Genomic DNA, 19,318 nt, shown 5'->3' on the forward strand with positions numbered 1-19,318 from the left:
CCACTAGAATTACTCTTATTGGATCTTTCAAATGAATTCCTTTGCTGATTGGTCACTCCTCCTCTTTGAGAAATTACCACAAAACTCTGCCTTCAAAATCTCTATCGCTGCCCTCGTTAAAAAGTAGCCCTTTTTACACACTCCTGGTGTGGATTGTCCAACTTGAAGCTCTGCTTTTTAAAACGCAGACCTGTCTGAAAGGTAGCTCTTTTTATGCTCTGCCTTTTGCTGATTGGTCATTCCTCATCTCAGAGAAACTGCCGCAAAACTCTGTCTTCAAAATCTCAATCGCCATCCTGATTAAAAAGTACCCCTGGTGTAGATTGTCCATCTCTTTTTACACACCCCTGGTGTTGATTATTTCTTTCCTATCAATGTACCTGTCCAAACACACTTTAAACACAACCATTGTACCTGCCTCTACCACTTCCTCTGGTAGCTTATTCCATTTACCACCACCCACCATGTAAAAAACAAACTTGAACTTCAGATTATTTTATTTCAAGATGGAGGTGCGACGCAGTTTGCAGCGGCCACTCCGGGACTGATTATCTGTTATTTGTGAAGTGGGGTGCCGTGCGCAATCATAATCGGTTGAAAATGGACCTACATGGACCTGAGCAAGGCCTTTGACAAAGTCCTGCATGGGAGGCTGGTCAAGAAAGTTCAGTCGATTACCATTCAGGTTGAAGTAGTAAATGGGATTCAACATTGGCTTTACAGTGGATAGTTGCCTCCCTGACTGGACACTTGCGACTAATGGTGTACAGCAGGGATCAGCATGGGCTCCATTGCTGGTCATCTACAATATACTAATGATTTAGATGATACTGTGGTAAACTGGAAGTGCAGGATTTGTGGAGAACATCAAGATAGGGGGTGTAGTGGACAGCAAGGAAGGCTATCAAAACTTGGAGCATGATCTGGACCAGGCAGATAGGATGGAAGTGGCAGATGGAATTCAATACAGACAAATGTGAGGTGTTGTACTTTGGGAGGATGAGCCAGGGTAGGACTTGCACAGTGAATGGTAAGGCACTGGGGAGTGCAGTAGATCCAAGAATACAGGTCCACAGTTCCGTGAAAGTAGTACCACATGTAGATAGGACTGTAGAGAGAGCTTTTGGCACATTGCCCTTCATAGATCAAAGTATTGAGTACAGAAATTGCGATGTTATGTTGAAGTTGTATAAGATATAGGTGAAGCCAAATTTGGAGAGTTATGCACAGTTCTGGTCACCTACCTATAGGGAAGATATCAATATGATTGAAAGAGTATAGGGAAAATTTACAAAAGGTGTTAATGGGAATTGAGAACATGAGTTACAGGAAAATATTGAATTGGTTAGAACTTTATTCCATGGAGCAGAGGAGAATGAGGGAAGATTTGTTAGAGGTATACAACATTGGGAGGGATATAGATAGAGGCATTTTCACACTGAAGTTAGGTGAGACTAGAACTAGAGGTCGTAGCTTAAGGGTGAAAGGTGAAATATTTAAGGGGAACCTGGAGGGGCACTTCTTCACTCGGGGTGGTGCAAGAATGGAATGAGCTGCCAACGAAAGTAGTGGACTTTGGTTTAATTGCAATGTTCAAGAGAAGTTTGGATAAGTACATGGATGGGAGGGGTATGAAGGATTATTGTCCAGATGCAAATCGATGGGACCAGGCAGAATTACAGTTCAACATAGACTAGATGGGCAGAAGGGCCTGTGTCCATGCTACAGTGCACTATGACTATGATTCAATGAGTTTTGAGGTCTATGATACTGCTCATTTATGTTTGAATATCACTAAAAAAAAGCATGTTTCAGAATACATGACATTAAAAAGTAATTCTGTCTATTTTTCAGATACCGGAGAAGAACACATATAACTCCCAAATCTTACCTTGCTTTTATAAATAGCTATAAATCTATTTACACAGAGAAACATGCGAACATCAATGATCTTGCTGAGCATATGCAAATGGGTAGGTGTATTTGAAAGGACAAATTTATACCACAGCTTTTGCAGTTGTCTGGAGTTGAAACTAAAGCAATTCTACACTCATTTCTCAAGCAGTTCAGAAGGATTATGTGAATGAAAAAAGTGTGATTGTCAGCTATAATTTCTGATATTGCTTTTGTAGTTATAGTGCAAAAAATAATTTCCACATTTCATTTCAGTAAACAAATGCAAGATCCTTTTAAGGCACATCAGCTTTTAACCAGGCTAACCACATTGTTACAGGTCTCTCCAAGCTCATGGAAGCAACTGAGTCAGTGGCTCTTCTCGCTAAAGAACTAGTAGGGAAAGAAAAGGAACTGGCCGTGGCATCTCGTCGTGCTGATAAGGTTTGTGTTGATTTAACATTTAATATTTCAGATATCACATTGATTAACCAAGATGACAAAAAGGTCTTTGAAGCATATGTGGATTGAATAAGAAATTGGAGTCTCATGTGACTGCAGATGCAGGAATCTGGAGCAATGAACAATCTGCTGGAGGAATCCAAGCAACATTAGTTGGGTGTGAGGGAGGTGAAGGGAGGAAGAAAGGAATTGTTGCTGTTTCAGGTTCAGTACTTTCTCCCCCCCACCCCCCCCACTCCATGGACGCTACTCATCTACTGAGTTTTACCAGCATATTGTTTTTTTGCTCCAGGTTCCTGCAGTTCTCTTCTCTTGTGATTGACACAAACTACAGACAATACATTTCTTTTCATGGATGCTGCTTAACCATCTGAGATTTTGCAGTATTTGTTTGTTACTCCAGATTTCAGTATCTACAGTCTTTTGTGTCTTTAGAGGAATCTAAATATTTAATATCACAAGAAGTTAGTAGGCAGATACAAGAAGTAACAAAGAAGGCAAACGTCATTTTGGCCTTTATTGCAAAAGAATAAGAGATTAAGTACTGGAAGGTTTGTTAATGTTGTGCCAGGTATTGGTGAAGTCGTGCGTGGAAGTGCTGTTCACAGATTCAGTCCCCTTACCTAAAAAGGGATACAGAAGCATTGGAAGCAGTCCAAAGGAGATTGCTGGCTAGACAACTCAGAGGTTTGTATTCCTTGAAGTTTAGAAGACCGAGGGGTGACTTTATTCAAGCATCTCAGATGTTGGGATGTTTCCACCTGTTAGACAATCACAAAGAAAGGGCAGTAATACAAAATAAGGGGCCAGTCATTTAAAACAGGTGTGTAGAAATTTCTTCTCTCAAATGGTAGTAAAAATCAACAATTCTCTGCCCAAGGATGATGAAAGTGAGATCATTAGATACATTTAAGATGCAGATAGTTAATTATGTAAAAGGCCTACAAACTGAGTGTATAAGGAACTGATACTGAAGGATTTCAGGCCAGCCCACTTCATCTGTGATCATATTGAATGATTAATGAGCTAAGTGGCACTACTGCTACTCTTGGTTTCTTGTTATAAAATTAAAATAATGGATTACTGAGTGAAAACAAGTTCAGAGGCTGTATTTAATTTTATATCTTTATTCTAATTAAACAAATTTTATGACAAGGAGTTGACTACTTATTGTGGCATTGGTCCAGAAATTTCCTGAAAATACAAGGACACCAACAACACATGCAGGTATAAACATTCAAATTGCTTGCAACTTTTAAAGGAGTATGCAGTGGAAGTATTTTTTGCGCTATATTGATCTGAAGAGTTTTTTCATGAATTCTGATTGGCTATTTTACGTTGCCCCCTTCCTTCATTTGCTTCATAAAGATGACATCCTTCCTTAAATTACTTTGTAAATTTCAAGAAAATTCACCTTTACAGCCATTAAAAATGGCTTAGAAATCATTGTGGAGAGGATGGAATGAATGGGCTCCTTCTCTGCCATAAATTTCAGCGATTCTATGAAAATCAACACTTTACCGTTGGTAAAGTACCTTTGTCCTGACAAAGGGTCTCGGCCCGAAACGTCGACAGTGGTTCTCCTTATAGATACTGCCTGGCCTGCTGTGTTTCACCAGCATTTTGTGTGTGTTGTTTGAATTTCCAGCATCTGCAGATTTCCTCGTGTTTGCATTTTACCATTGGTAATATTTTTAATGGTTATCTGTTGAACAGTTTTGCTCAGTATTTGATCAATTACAGTTATAGCAAACTATTCTTTCAGACAATTAATTTGGATTTTTAAGAACATCTGAAATTAAAATTCAAATTTTTTCTCACTTTTTGTTTCTGAGCCTTCTTACTCTGTGCAGTTCCTTTTCTTTGTTTTATTTGATGTGTTATTTGGCTGCTGTTGATTGCCCCTACTGCACTGGTAACTAGTAGAACCTGGGGGAATCGATGGGAATGTGGGGAGAATAAAATGGAATTACTGTACAATAAGTACCTGATAGTCGGTGCTGAAAAGCTCATTTCCATGCTGTATGACCACATGACTCTAATGGTTCTGATTTGACATTCAATCAATGATCCCTCTACTCTTTTTATAGCAGGAAATGGTCTGAGCAGGAAATTTTCACACAGCTTGAAAACTGCATTGCACTTTAAATGTCTTTTTTGTAATATGTGCATCAGACAAGCACAAACCACAACTCAAAACACAAGTAAACAATGTCAGGCAGTTAAAACAACTCACAGGTACAATGGCAAAATTGAAATGTTTTGACTAGACAGCTGGTTTATTAACAAGTATCTGTAAGAAAATGACATATCCTGGACTGAAGGGACCTTCGATGATAGATGGTTGCTGCCTTGAGGCATTGCCTCATGTAGGTTCTACTGATGGTGAGGAAGGATGTGACCATGATGCCCACTACTCTGTACAATATCTTATGTTCCTGTGTATCCAAATTGCCACACCGGATCATGAAGCAGCCATTCAGGATATTTACAGCAGTATTTCTGCAGAAGTTTGTTAGGGTGCTCAATGACATACTGAACCTACTTAACCCTTAGAGATCTTGTATAGACAAGGTGGCTAAGAGGGTTTGTTTTTGCTGTGTACGTATTCTATATTCTATGAAGACCACTGCTGTAAATACAAGCTGAAGAAAACTAAAAAGATTTAAAATCACAAAATCAGAATAGAATATTGTTGGAAATCTGGAATTAGAACAGAAATTCGCAATAAGGCAGAGACAATACCTGTGGAAGAAGAATTTAAGTTCACAGAATCATTGAGAGTCATAATATAATTCAGCAGGAGTCAGGGCTCTTTAGCCTTGCAACTCATCTCGGCTATCAATAGTAATCCTGTTTTGCACCACTCAGTCCATGCCCCATTGTGTTTCAGGTGCTTATTTAAGCATGAATTTCCTTCACCCACCACACTCTCAGCAGTATTTCCTACCTTTCAACTACCCTCTGTGAAAAACATTCTTTCTCAAATCACTTTAACAATCTCCCCATCCCTTACCTTAAACCTATGTTCTCTGGTCATGGATATTGCTAAGGAGAAAATTTGCTGACTTACCTACCTATAATATTGAATACTAAATTCCTTTTGATATCTTATGCAAATTTGGAAATGTTACCCTGCACATCAATATCAGAGAGTAGTCATAGATATAATGTTTAGTTTCCATCAGAATTAGAGACTGAGGGATACACCACCTTTTCCATAGAACCATAGAACATTACAGCACAGAAACAGGCCTTTTGGCCCTTCTTGGCTGTGCCAAACTATTTTTCTGCCTAGTCCCACTGACTTGCACCTGGGCCATATCCCTCCGTACACCTCTCATCCATGTACCTGTCCAAATTTTTCTTAAATGTCAAAAGTAAGCCCGCATTCACCACTTCATCTGGCAGCTCATTCCACACTCCCACCACTCTCTGTGTGAAGAGGCCCCCCCTAATGTTCCCCTTAAACTTTTCCCCCTTCACCCTTAACCCATGACCTCTGGTTTTTTACTCCCCTAGCCTCAGTGGAAAAAGCCTGCTTGCATTCACTACCTATACCCATCATAATTTTATACACCTCTATCAAATCACCCCTCATTCTCCTACACTCCAGGGAATAAAGTCCTAACGTATTTAATTTTTCATGCTGGTCAGAACTGAACCAGTAATTTTACCCTCCTACATATAATCTCTTCCCCACCCACCAGCAAGGAGGTGCATCTCCTCAGCTCCTGTGGTTCTAATGAAAGCTAAAACTACAATCTCCAGACAGCACCTTTCCACATAAAATGTGGATCTTGATTTAATGAATGAGGGCATTTCATTAATTTTACTGTGACATCCCACAGGTGCTAGGAGAGGTGAGAGTGAGTGCAGAAGCAGCAGAGATAGTCAAAAATGAAGTCCTAATGGTGAAAGATAAAGCCCAGAAGATTGTGGATGAAATAGCAGTGGAAAAAACTGTTGCAGAGGATAAACTTACAGCTGCAAAGCCTGCACTAGAAGCTGCAGAGGCAGCTCTAAATGTGAGTATCTTGGTAAATTAATACTGGATATGAAACCAGGTTAAATATACCCTCATCGGTTTTGCTAAAGAAAGAATTACTCATGTCTGTTATTGATGACACCAAATTGCACTTTTTTGAAAGTAACATGAGACGATTGGCTCTTGAAACTCGTGTAAAGTTAATTATTTTAGGTTTATGCTTTAAATATAACCTATTGTCTGAAGTAACTATAGTTTTTATTAAATTGAACTGTGAGAATTCATTGGTAAATTGAAAATACAGAATGTATAATACCAAAAATCCAAGGATTGTCTGCTAAAGATGTATCACAATTTCATTGGAAGATCATGTGAAGACCAATGGAATCAACAGCAGGTTACTCCCATTCGAGTAAATTTTAGACTTAATGCCAAAATTTTCATTAAATATTTCTAAGCATCTATAACTACATTTTTTGGCAATAGTTTTCAGAATCAGAATGTGATATATTGTTACTGATTTAAATGAAGTTAAATGTGTTGTTTTCCAGCAGTGTACAATGCACAATTACTGTAGAATTACTATAAATAACAAAAGTAAATAAATGGTGCAGAAAATAAAGCACCAAGCTAGTATTTATAAACTGTTCAGCAATCTGATGGCAGAAGGGAAGAAGCTTTTATGAATCATTGAGTGATAGTCTTCACAGTTCAAAGTATCTTTTTTAATCACATATGTCACCACATACAACCCTGATTTTTTTTTCTTGTGGGCAATCACAGTAAATACAAGAAACACAATAGAATCAATGAAAGACCACACCCAACAGGGCGGACGACAACCATGTGCAGCAAAAAGTAACAGCCCGTGTAAATACAAAAACATAAGAGGAAAAAATAAGAATTAATAAATTAATAAATAAACAAACAAATAAGCAATAAATATTGGGAACATGAGATGAAGAGTCCTTGAAGGTGAGTCCCCCTTGGTTCAAGAGCCTGATGGTTGAGGGGAAATAACTGCTCCTGAACCAGTTGGTATTGGTCCTGAGGCTCCCATACCTCCTTCCTGATGGCAGCAGCAAGGGGTCCTGGATGATGGATGCTGCTTTCATACAACAGCTGTCCATGTAGATGTGCTCAACAGTGGGAGGGCTTTACCTATGATGGACTGGGCTGTATCCACTACTTTTTGTAGGCTTTTCCATACAAAGGCATTGGTATTTCCATACCAGGCCATGGTGCAACCAGTCAATATACTCTCTACCTCACATCTTTTGAAGTTTATCAAAGTTTTAGATGATATGTTGAATCTTCACAAACTTCTAAGAAAGTAAAGGCACTGGTCTTTGTGATAGCTTTTATATGCTGGACTCCCAGGACAGATCAGGCCCTTGTAACTCTTCCCTGATGGAAGTAACAAGAAAAGTGCATGTTTCGGATGGTGAGGTTCCTTTGTGATGGATACCACCATCTTAAGGCACTGCCTCGAGAAGATGTCATCATTGGTGGGAAGGTTTGTGCCCATGATGGAGCTTGCTCAGTCTACAATCCGCTGCAGCTTCTCACCTCTGGAGTCTCCATACCAGCCTGCTTTGTAACTGCTCAGAATGCTCTCCAATGTACATCTATAGAGATGTGTAATTTCAGAGGAAAAGAAAGAAAGATTAAAAGGATAAAACAATTAGTTTATTAAGGAGTACTTTATTATTTTAAATTCATGAGTGCTCAATTTAATAGAGGAACAGCTATATTTAGAAGGAAATATTGTAATTCATATGCTTTGAATATTGTTAGATTAGGTTTTTGGTAAGTATAAATCAAATTTTTTTTACAGTGTAACCTTTGTCAGGAAACCAATGCTACCATACATTTTCAATTTGATTTTTTTTCAGTTTTTGACTTTGATAGGTTTTATTTGCTGTATAAAATCATGTCTTGTAAGTAAGAAGGATCCCCTGAACTTCTCTGTTTTCCTGCTTTTTCTGTCCAAATTTCTTTTCCTGGTGACTTCTGGTGAAAGTAATAAATTAGTGAATTGGACCAACGAAGGCATCTTGTTAACAGATTACAAAACTAATGGATGTTCCCCTTCTTCTGGATATTATTTTTCTTCTTTTGAACTATGATCAATCGTAGCCTGTAATTGCCCTTTTCAGAATGTATTTTTGGGCTAACAGTCTGGTGTGTTTGCGATCCCCTGGAGGATTCGGTGCGGGTTGCAGCTGTGCCCCGTCGCTTGAGTATATTCTGCATTAATTCCCAATGGAGGAACACAAACCCATGGTCAGCCTCATTACTCCATGTCAATTAAAGCGTCAAGCAAGATGAAAACTACCGAGGATAAAAACAGAAAACGGACCCGTGTTCAGCGCAGTCTGCCTGTGATTGACTGGTCTACCTCTCACCGCTGCCAGCAGAAGGTATAGGAGTCTTTGCTCCACACTGCAGGATTCGACAACCTCTGTGGCTCGTGGCAGTGGACTCACTCTTGGCTGCAGTTTAATGTTTATTGTCCTCAGTGCTGAATGCGTTTTATTATTTGCACCATTTGATTGATCCACTTCAGTGTGGAACTGGATCTGTGGCTATGACCTGCAGCCATCGACACAATGTGGAATTGACTGACCCAGTGACTGTGACCATTGACACAATGTGGAATTGACTGACCCAGTGACTGTGACCATTGACACAATGTGGAATTGACTGACCCAGTGACTGTGACCATTGACACAATGTGGAATTGACTGACCCAGTGACTGTGACCATTGACACAATGTGGAATTGACTGACCCAGTGACTGTGACCATCGACACAATACCGAACTGACTGACCCAGTGACTGTGACCATCGACACAACGTGGAATTGACTGACCCAGTGACTGTGACCATCGACACAATACCGAACTGACTGACCCAGTGACTGTGACCATCGACACAATACCGAACTGACTGACCCAGTGACTGTGACCATCGACACAGTACCGAACTGACTGACTCAGTGACTGTGACCATCGACACAACACAGAACTGACTGACCCAGTGACTGTGACCATCGACACAGTACCGAACTGACTGACCCAGTGACTGTGACCATCGACACAACACAGAACTGACTGACCCAGTGACTGTGACCATCGACACAACGTGGAATTGACTGACCCAGTGGCTGTGACCATTGACACAGTACCGAACTGACTGACCCAGTGACTGTGACCATCGACACAACACAGAACTGACTGACCCAGTGACTGTGACCATCGACACAACACAGAACTGACTGACCCAGTGACTGTGACCATCGACACAATACCGAACTGACTGACCCAGTGGCTGTGACCATCGACACAACACAGAACTGACTGACCCAGTGACTGTGACCATCGACACAATACCGACCTGACTGACCCAGTGACTGTGACCATTGACACAACGTGGAATTGACTGACCCAGTGACTGTGACCATTGACACAACGTGGAATTGACTGACCCAGTGAGTGTGACCATCGACACAACGTGGAATTGACTGACCCAGTGACTGTGACCATCGACACAACACAGAACTGACTGACCCAGTGACTGTGACCATCGACACAACACAGAACTGACTGACCCAGTGACTGTGACCATCGACACAACTCAGAACTGACTGACCCAGTGACTGTGACCATCGACACAATACCGAACTGACTGACTCAGTGACTGTGACCATCGACACAATACCGAACTGACTGACCCAGTGACTGTGACCATCGACACAGTACCGAACTGACTGACCCAGTGACTGTGACCATCGACACAACACAGAACTGACTGACCCAGTGACTGTGACCATCGACACAGTACCAAACTGACTGACCCAGTGACTGTGACCATCGACACAACACAGAACTGACTGACCCAGTGACTGTGACCATCGACACAATACCGAACTGACTGACCCAGTGACTGTGACCATCGACACAACACAGAACTGACTGACCCAGTGGCTGTGACCATCGACACAACACCGAATTGACTGACCCAGTGACTGTGACCATCGACACAATACCGAACTGACTGACCCAGTGACTGTGACCATCGACACAATACCGAACTGACTGACCCAGTGACTGTGACCATCGACACAACACAGAACTGACTGACCCAGTGACTGTGACCATCGACACAACACAGAACTGACTGACCCAGTGACTGTGACCATTGACACAGTACCGAAGTGACTGACCCAGTGACTGTGACCATCGACTCAGTACCGAACTGACTGACCCAGTGACTGTGACCATCGACACAACACAGAACTGACTGACCCAGTGACTGTGACCATCGACACAACACAGAACTGACTGACCCAGTGACTGTGACCATCGACACAATACCGAACTGACTGACCCAGTGGCTGTGACCATCGACACAACACAGAACTGACTGACCCAGTGACTGTGACCATCGACACAATACCGACCTGACTGACCCAGTGACTGTGACCATCGACACAACACAGAACTGACTGACCCAGTGACTGTGACCATCGACACAACGTGGAATTGACTGACCCAGTGAGTGTGACCATCGACACAACACCGAACTGACTGACCCAGTGACTGTGACCATCGACACAACACGGAACTGACTGACCCAGTGACTGTGACCATCGACACAACATGGAACTGACTGACCCAGTGACTGTGACCATCGACACAACATGGAACTGACTGACGCAGTGACTATGACCGTCGACACAGTACGGAACTGACTGACCCAGTGGCTGTGACCGTTGACACAACGTGGAATTGACTGACCCAGTGACTGTGACCATCGACACAACACAGAACTGACTGACCCAGTGACTGTGACCATCGACACAACACAGAACTGACTGACCCAGTGACTGTGACCATCGACACAATACCGAACTGACTGACCCAGTGGCTGTGACCATCGACACAACACAGAACTGACTGACCCAGTGACTGTGACCATCGACACAATACCGAACTGACTGACCCAGTGGCTGTGACCATCGACACAACACAGAACTGACTGACCCAGTGACTGTGACCATCGACACAATACCGACCTGACTGACCCAGTGACTGTGACCATCGACACAACACAGAACTGACTGACCCAGTGACTGTGACCATCGACACAACGTGGAATTGACTGACCCAGTGAGTGTGACCATCGACACAACACCGAACTGACTGACCCAGTGACTGTGACCATCGACACAACACGGAACTGACTGACCCAGTGACTGTGACCATCGACACAACATGGAACTGACTGACCCAGTGACTGTGACCATCGACACAACATGGAACTGACTGACGCAGTGACTATGACCGTCGACACAGTACGGAACTGACTGACCCAGTGGCTGTGACCATTGACACAACGTGGAATTGACTGACCCAGTGACTGTGACCATCGACACAACACAGAACTGACTGACCCAGTGACTGTGACCATCGACACAACACAGAACTGACTGACCCAGTGACTGTGACCATCGACACAATACCGAACTGACTGACCCAGTGGCTGTGACCATCGACACAACACAGAACTGACTGACCCAGTGACTGTGACCATCGACACAATACCGAACTGACTGACCCAGTGGCTGTGACCATCGACACAACACAGAACTGACTGACCCAGTGACTGTGACCATCGACACAACATGGAACTGACTGACCCAGTGACTGTGACCATCGACACAACATGGAACTGACTGACGCAGTGACTATGACCGTCGACACAGTACGGAACTGACTGACCCAGTGGCTGTGACCATTGACACAACGTGGAATTGACTGACCCAGTGACTGTGACCATCGACACAACACAGAACTGACTGACCCAGTGACTGTGACCATCGACACAATACCGAACTGACTGACTCAGTGACTGTGACCATCGACACAATACCACCGAACTGACTGACCCAGTGACTGTGACCATCGACACAATACCGAACTAACTGACCCAGTGGCTGTGACCATCGACACAACACAGAACTGACTGACCCAGTGACTGTGACCATCGACACAACACAGAACTGACTGACCCAGTGACTGTGACCATCGACACAATACCACCGAACTGACTGACCCAGTGACTGTGACCATCGACACAACACAGAACTGACTGACCCAGTGAATGTGACCATCGACACAATACCACCGAACTGACTGACCCAGTGACTGTGACCATTGACACAACGTGGAATTGACTGACCCAGTGACTGTGACCATCGACACAACACAGAACTAACTGACCCAGTGACTGTGACCATCGACACAACACAGAACTGACTGACCCAGTGACTGTGACCATCGACACAACACAGAACTGACTGACCCAGTGACTGTGACCATCGACACAATACCGAACTGACTGACTCAGTGACTGTGACCATCGACACAATACCGAACTGACTGACCCAGTGACTGTGACCATCGACACAGTACCAAACTGTCTGACCCAGTGACTGTGACCATCGACACAACACAGAACTGACTGACCCAGTGACTGTGACCATCGACACAATACCGAACTGACTGACCCAGTGACTGTGACCATCGACACAGTACCGAACTGACTGACCCAGTGACTGTGACCATCGACACAACACAGAACTGACTGACCCAGTGACTGTGACCATCGACACAGTACCAAACTGACTGACCCAGTGACTGTGACCATCGACACAACACAGAACTGACTGACCCAGTGACTGTGACCATCGACACAATACCGAACTGACTGACCCAGTGACTGTGACCATCGACACAACACAGAACTGACTGACCCAGTGGCTGTGACCATCGACACAACACCGAATTGACTGACCCAGTGACTGTGACCATCGACACAATACCGAACTGACTGACCCAGTGACTGTGACCATCGACACAATACCGAACTGACTGACCCAGTGACTGTGACCATCGACACAACACAGAACTGACTGACCCAGTGACTGTGACCATCGACACAACACAGAACTGACTGACCCAGTGACTGTGACCATTGACACAGTACCGAAGTGACTGACCCAGTGACTGTGACCATCGACTCAGTACCGAACTGACTGACCCAGTGACTGTGACCATCGACACAACACAGAACTGACTGACCCAGTGACTGTGACCATCGACACAACACAGAACTGACTGACCCAGTGACTGTGACCATCGACACAATACCGAACTGACTGACCCAGTGGCTGTGACCATCGACACAACACAGAACTGACTGACCCAGTGACTGTGACCATCGACACAATACCGACCTGACTGACCCAGTGACTGTGACCATTGACACAACGTGGAATTGACTGACCCAGTGACTGTGACCATCGACACAACACAGAACTGACTGACCCAGTGACTGTGACCATCGACACAACACAGAACTGACTGACCCAGTGACTGTGACCATCGACACAACATGGAACTGACTGACCCAGTGACTGTGACCATCGACACAACATGGAACTGACTGACGCAGTGACTATGACCGTCGACACAGTACGGAACTGACTGACCCAGTGGCTGTGACCATTGACACAACGTGGAATTGACTGACCCAGTGACTGTGACCATCGACACAACACAGAACTGACTGACCCAGTGACTGTGACCATCGACACAATACCGAACTGACTGACCCAGTGGCTGTGACCATCGACACAACACAGAACTGACTGACCCAGTGACTGTGACCATCGACACAACACAGAACTGACTGACCCAGTGACTGTGACCATCGACACAATACCACCGAACTGACTGACCCAGTGACTGTGACCATTGACACAATACCGAACTGACTGACCCAGTGACTGTGACCATTGACACAACGTGGAATTGACTGACCCAGTGAGTGTGACCATCGACACAACATGGAACTGACTGACCCAGTGACTGTGACCATCGACACAACATGGAACTGACTGACGCAGTGACTATGACCGTCGACACAGTACGGAACTGACTGACCCAGTGGCTGTGACCATTGACACAACGTGGAATTGACTGACCCAGTGACTGTGACCATCGACACAACACAGAACTGACTGACCCAGTGACTGTGACCATCGACACAACACAGAACTGACTGACCCAGTGACTGTGACCATCGACACAACACAGAACTGACTGACCCAGTGACTGTGACCATCGACACAATACCGAACTGACTGACCCAGTGGCTGTGACCATCGACACTATACCGAACTGACTGACCCAGTGACTGTGACCATCGACACAACACAGAACTGACTGACCCAGTGACTGTGACCATCGACACAACACAGAACTGACTGACCCAGTGACTGTGACCATCGACACAACACAGAACTGACTGACCCAGTGACTGTGACCATCGACACAATACCGAACTGACTGACTCAGTGACTGTGACCATCGACACAATACCACCGAACTGACTGACCCAGTGACTGTGACCATCGACACAATACCGAACTAACTGACCCAGTGGCTGTGACCATCGACACAACACAGAACTGACTGACCCAGTGACTGTGACCATCGACACAACACAGAACTGACTGACCCAGTGACTGTGACCATCGACACAATACCACCGAACTGACTGACCCAGTGACTGTGACCATCGACACAACACAGAACTGACTGACCCAGTGAATGTGACCATCGACACAATACCACCGAACTGACTGACCCAGTGACTGTGACCATTGACACAACGTGGAATTGACTGACCCAGTGACTGTGACCATTGACACAACGTGGAATTGACTGACCCAGTGAGTGTGACCATCGACACAACACAGAACTGACTGACCCAGTGACTGTGACCATCGACACAACATGGAACTGACTGACCCAGTGACTGTGACCATCGACACAACATGGAACTGACTGACGCAGTGACTATGACCGTCGACACAGTACGGAACTGACTGACCCAGTGGCTGTGACCATTGACACAACGTGGAATTGACTGACCCAGTGACTGTGACCATCGACACAACACAGAACTGACTGACCCAGTGACTGTGACCATCGACACAACACAGAACTGACTGACCCAGTGACTGTGACCATCGACACAACACAGAACTGACTGACCCAGTGACTGTGACCATCGACACAATACCGAACTGACTGACTCAGTGACTGTGACCATCGACACAATACCGAACTGACTGACCCAGTGACTGTGACCATCGACACAGTACCAAACTGTCTGACCCAGTGACTGTGACCATCGACACAACACAGAACTGACTGACCCAGTGACTGTGACCATCGACACAATACCGAACTGACTGACCCAGTGACTGTGACCATCGACACAACACAGAACTGACTGACCCAGTGGCTGTGACCATCGACACAACACCGAATTGACTGACCCAGTGACTGTGACCATCGACACAATACCGAACTGACTGACCCAGTGACTGTGACCATCGACACAATACCGAACTGACTGACCCAGTGACTGTGACCATCGACACAACACAGAACTGACTGACCCAGTGACTGTGACCATCGACACAACACAGAACTGACTGACCCAGTGACTGTGACCATTGACACAGTACCGAAGTGACTGACCCAGTGACTGTGACCATCGACTCAGTACCGAACTGACTGACCCAGTGACTGTGACCATCGACACAACACAGAACTGACTGACCCAGTGACTGTGACCATCGACACAACACAGAACTGACTGACCCAGTGACTGTGACCATCGACACAATACCGACCTGACTGACCCAGTGACTGTGACCATCGACACAACACAGAACTGACTGACCCAGTGACTGTGACCATCGACACAACACAGAACTGACTGACCCAGTGACTGTGACCATCGACACAACACAGAACTGACTGACCCAGTGACTGTGACCATCGACACAATACCGAACTGACTGACTCAGTGACTGTGACCATTGACACAATACCGAACTGACTGACCCAGTGACTGTGACCATCGACACAGTACCAAACTGACTGACCCAGTGACTGTGACCATCGACACAACACAGAACTGACTGACCCAGTGACTGTGACCATCGACACAATACCGAACTGACTGACCCAGTGACTGTGACCATCGACACAACACAGAACTGACTGACCCAGTGGCTGTGACCATCGACACAACACCGAATTGACTGACCCAGTGACTGTGACCATCGACACAATACCGAACTGACTGACCCAGTGACTGTGACCATCGACACAATACCGAACTGACTGACCCAGTGACTGTGACCATCGACACAACACAGAACTGACTGACCCAGTGACTGTGACCATCGACACAACACAGAACTGACTGACCCAGTGACTGTGACCATTGACACAGTACCGAAGTGACTGACCCAGTGACTGTGACCATCGACTCAGTACCGAACTGACTGACCCAGTGACTGTGACCATCGACACAACACAGAACTGACTGACCCAGTGACTGTGACCATCGACACAACACAGAACTGACTGACCCAGTGACTGTGACCATCGACACAATACCGAACTGACTGACCCAGTGGCTGTGACCATCGACACAACACAGAACTGACTGACCCAGTGACTGTGACCATCGACACAATACCGACCTGACTGACCCAGTGACTGTGACCATCGACACAACACAGAACTGACTGACCCAGTGACTGTGACCATCGACACAACGTGGAATTGACTGACCCAGTGAGTGTGACCATCGACACAACACCGAACTGACTGACCCAGTGACTGTGACCATCGACACAACACGGAACTGACTGACCCAGTGACTGTGACCATCGACACAACATGGAACTGACTGACGCAGTGACTATGACCGTCGACACAGTACGGAACTGACTGACCCAGTGGCTGTGACCATTGACACAACGTGGAATTGACTGACCCAGTGACTGTGACCATCGACACAACACAGAACTGACTGACCCAGTGACTGTGACCATCGACACAACACAGAACTGACTGACCCAGTGACTGTGACCATCGACACAATACCGAACTGACTGACCCAGTGGCTGTGACCATCGACACAATACCGACCTGACTGACCCAGTGACTGTGACCATTGACACAACGTGGAATTGACTGACCCAGTGACTGTGACCATCGACACAACACAGAACTGACTGACCCAGTGACTGTGACCATCGACACAACACAGAACTGACTGACCCAGTGACTGTGACCATCGACACAACATGGAACTGACTGACCCAGTGACTGTGACCATCGACACAACATGGAACTGACTGACGCAGTGACTATGACCGTCGACACAGTACGGAACTGACTGACCCAGTGGCTGTGACCATTGACACAACGTGGAATTGACTGACCCAGTGACTGTGACCATCGACACAACACAGAACTGACTGACCCAGTGACTGTGACCATCGACACAACACAGAACTGACTGACCCAGTGACTGTGACCATCGACACAACACAGAACTGACTGACCCAGTGACTGTGACCATCGACACAATACCGAACTGACTGACTCAGTGACTGTGACCATCGACACAATACCACCGAACTGACTGACCCAGTGACTGTGACCATCGACACAATACCGAACTGACTGACCCAGTGGCTGTGACCATCGACACAACACAGAACTGACTGACCCAGTGACTGTGACCATCGACACAACACAGAACTGACTGACCCAGTGACTGTGACCATCGACACAATACCACCGAACTGACTGACCCAGTGACTGTGACCATCGACACAACACAGAACTGACTGACCCAGTGACTGTGACCATCGACACAATACCACCGAACTGACTGACCCAGTGACTGTGACCATTGACACAATACCGAACTGACTGACCCAGTGACTGTGACCATTGACACAACGTGGAATTGACTGACCCAGTGACTGTGACCATTGACACAACGTGGAATTGACTGACCCAGTGAGTGTGACCATCGACACAACACAGAACTGACTGACCCAGTGACTGTGACCATCGACACAACACGGAACTGACTGACCCAGTGACTGTGACCATCGACACAACATGGAACTGACTGACCCAGTGACTGTGACCATCGACACAACATGGAACTGACTGACGCAGTGACTATGACCGTCGACACAGTACGGAACTGACTGACCCAGTGGCTGTGACCATTGACACAACGTGGAATTGACTGACCCAGTGACTGTGACCATCGACACAACACAGAACTGACTGACCCAGTGACTGTGACCATCGACACAACACAGAACTGACTGACCCAGTGACTGTGACCATCGACACAACACAGAACTGACTGACCCAGTGACTGTGACCATCGACACAATACTGAACTGACTGACCCAGTGGCTGTGACCATCGACACAACACAGAACTGACTGACCCAGTGACTGTGACCATCGACACAACACAGAACTGACTGACCCAGTGACTGTGACCATCGACACAATACCACCGAACTGACTGACCCAGTGACTGTGACCATTGACACAATACCGAACTGACTGACCCAGTGACTGTGACCATTGACACAACGTGGAATTGACTGACCCAGTGAGTGTGACCATCGACACAACATGGAACTGACTGACCCAGTGACTGTGACCATCGACACAACATGGAACTGACTGACGCAGTGACTATGACCATCGACACAATACCGAACTGACTGACCCAGTGACTGTGACCATCGACACAACATGGAACTGACTGACGCAGTGACTATGACCGTCGACACAGTACGGAACTGACTGACCCAGTGGCTGTGACCATTGACACAACATGGAATTGACTGACCCAGTGACTGTGACCATCGACACAACACAGAACTGACTGACCCAGTGACTGTGACCATCGACACAACACAGAACTGACTGACCCAGTGACTGTGACCATCGACACAACACAGAACTGACTGACCCAGTGACTGTGACCATCGACA

General features: G+C 45.7%; 1 protein-coding gene across 1 annotated transcript in view; it reads left to right on the plus strand.

The window, feature by feature from the left end:
- The window catches only part of LOC132401347 (dynein axonemal heavy chain 8-like), a 674,688-nt gene that overhangs the window by 435,022 nt on the left and 220,348 nt on the right, over positions 1–19,318 (plus strand). Inside the window, exons 64-66 of the mRNA XM_059983476.1 lie at positions 1,855–1,973; positions 2,234–2,337; positions 6,207–6,383. Of these exons, the coding sequence (XP_059839459.1) occupies positions 1,855–1,973; positions 2,234–2,337; positions 6,207–6,383 (400 nt within the window). The remainder of the gene's footprint in view (positions 1–1,854; positions 1,974–2,233; positions 2,338–6,206; positions 6,384–19,318) is intronic.

Source organism: Hypanus sabinus, chromosome 10 (assembly GCF_030144855.1).
Source record: "Hypanus sabinus isolate sHypSab1 chromosome 10, sHypSab1.hap1, whole genome shotgun sequence".
Taxonomy (NCBI): Eukaryota; Metazoa; Chordata; class Chondrichthyes; order Myliobatiformes; family Dasyatidae; genus Hypanus; species Hypanus sabinus.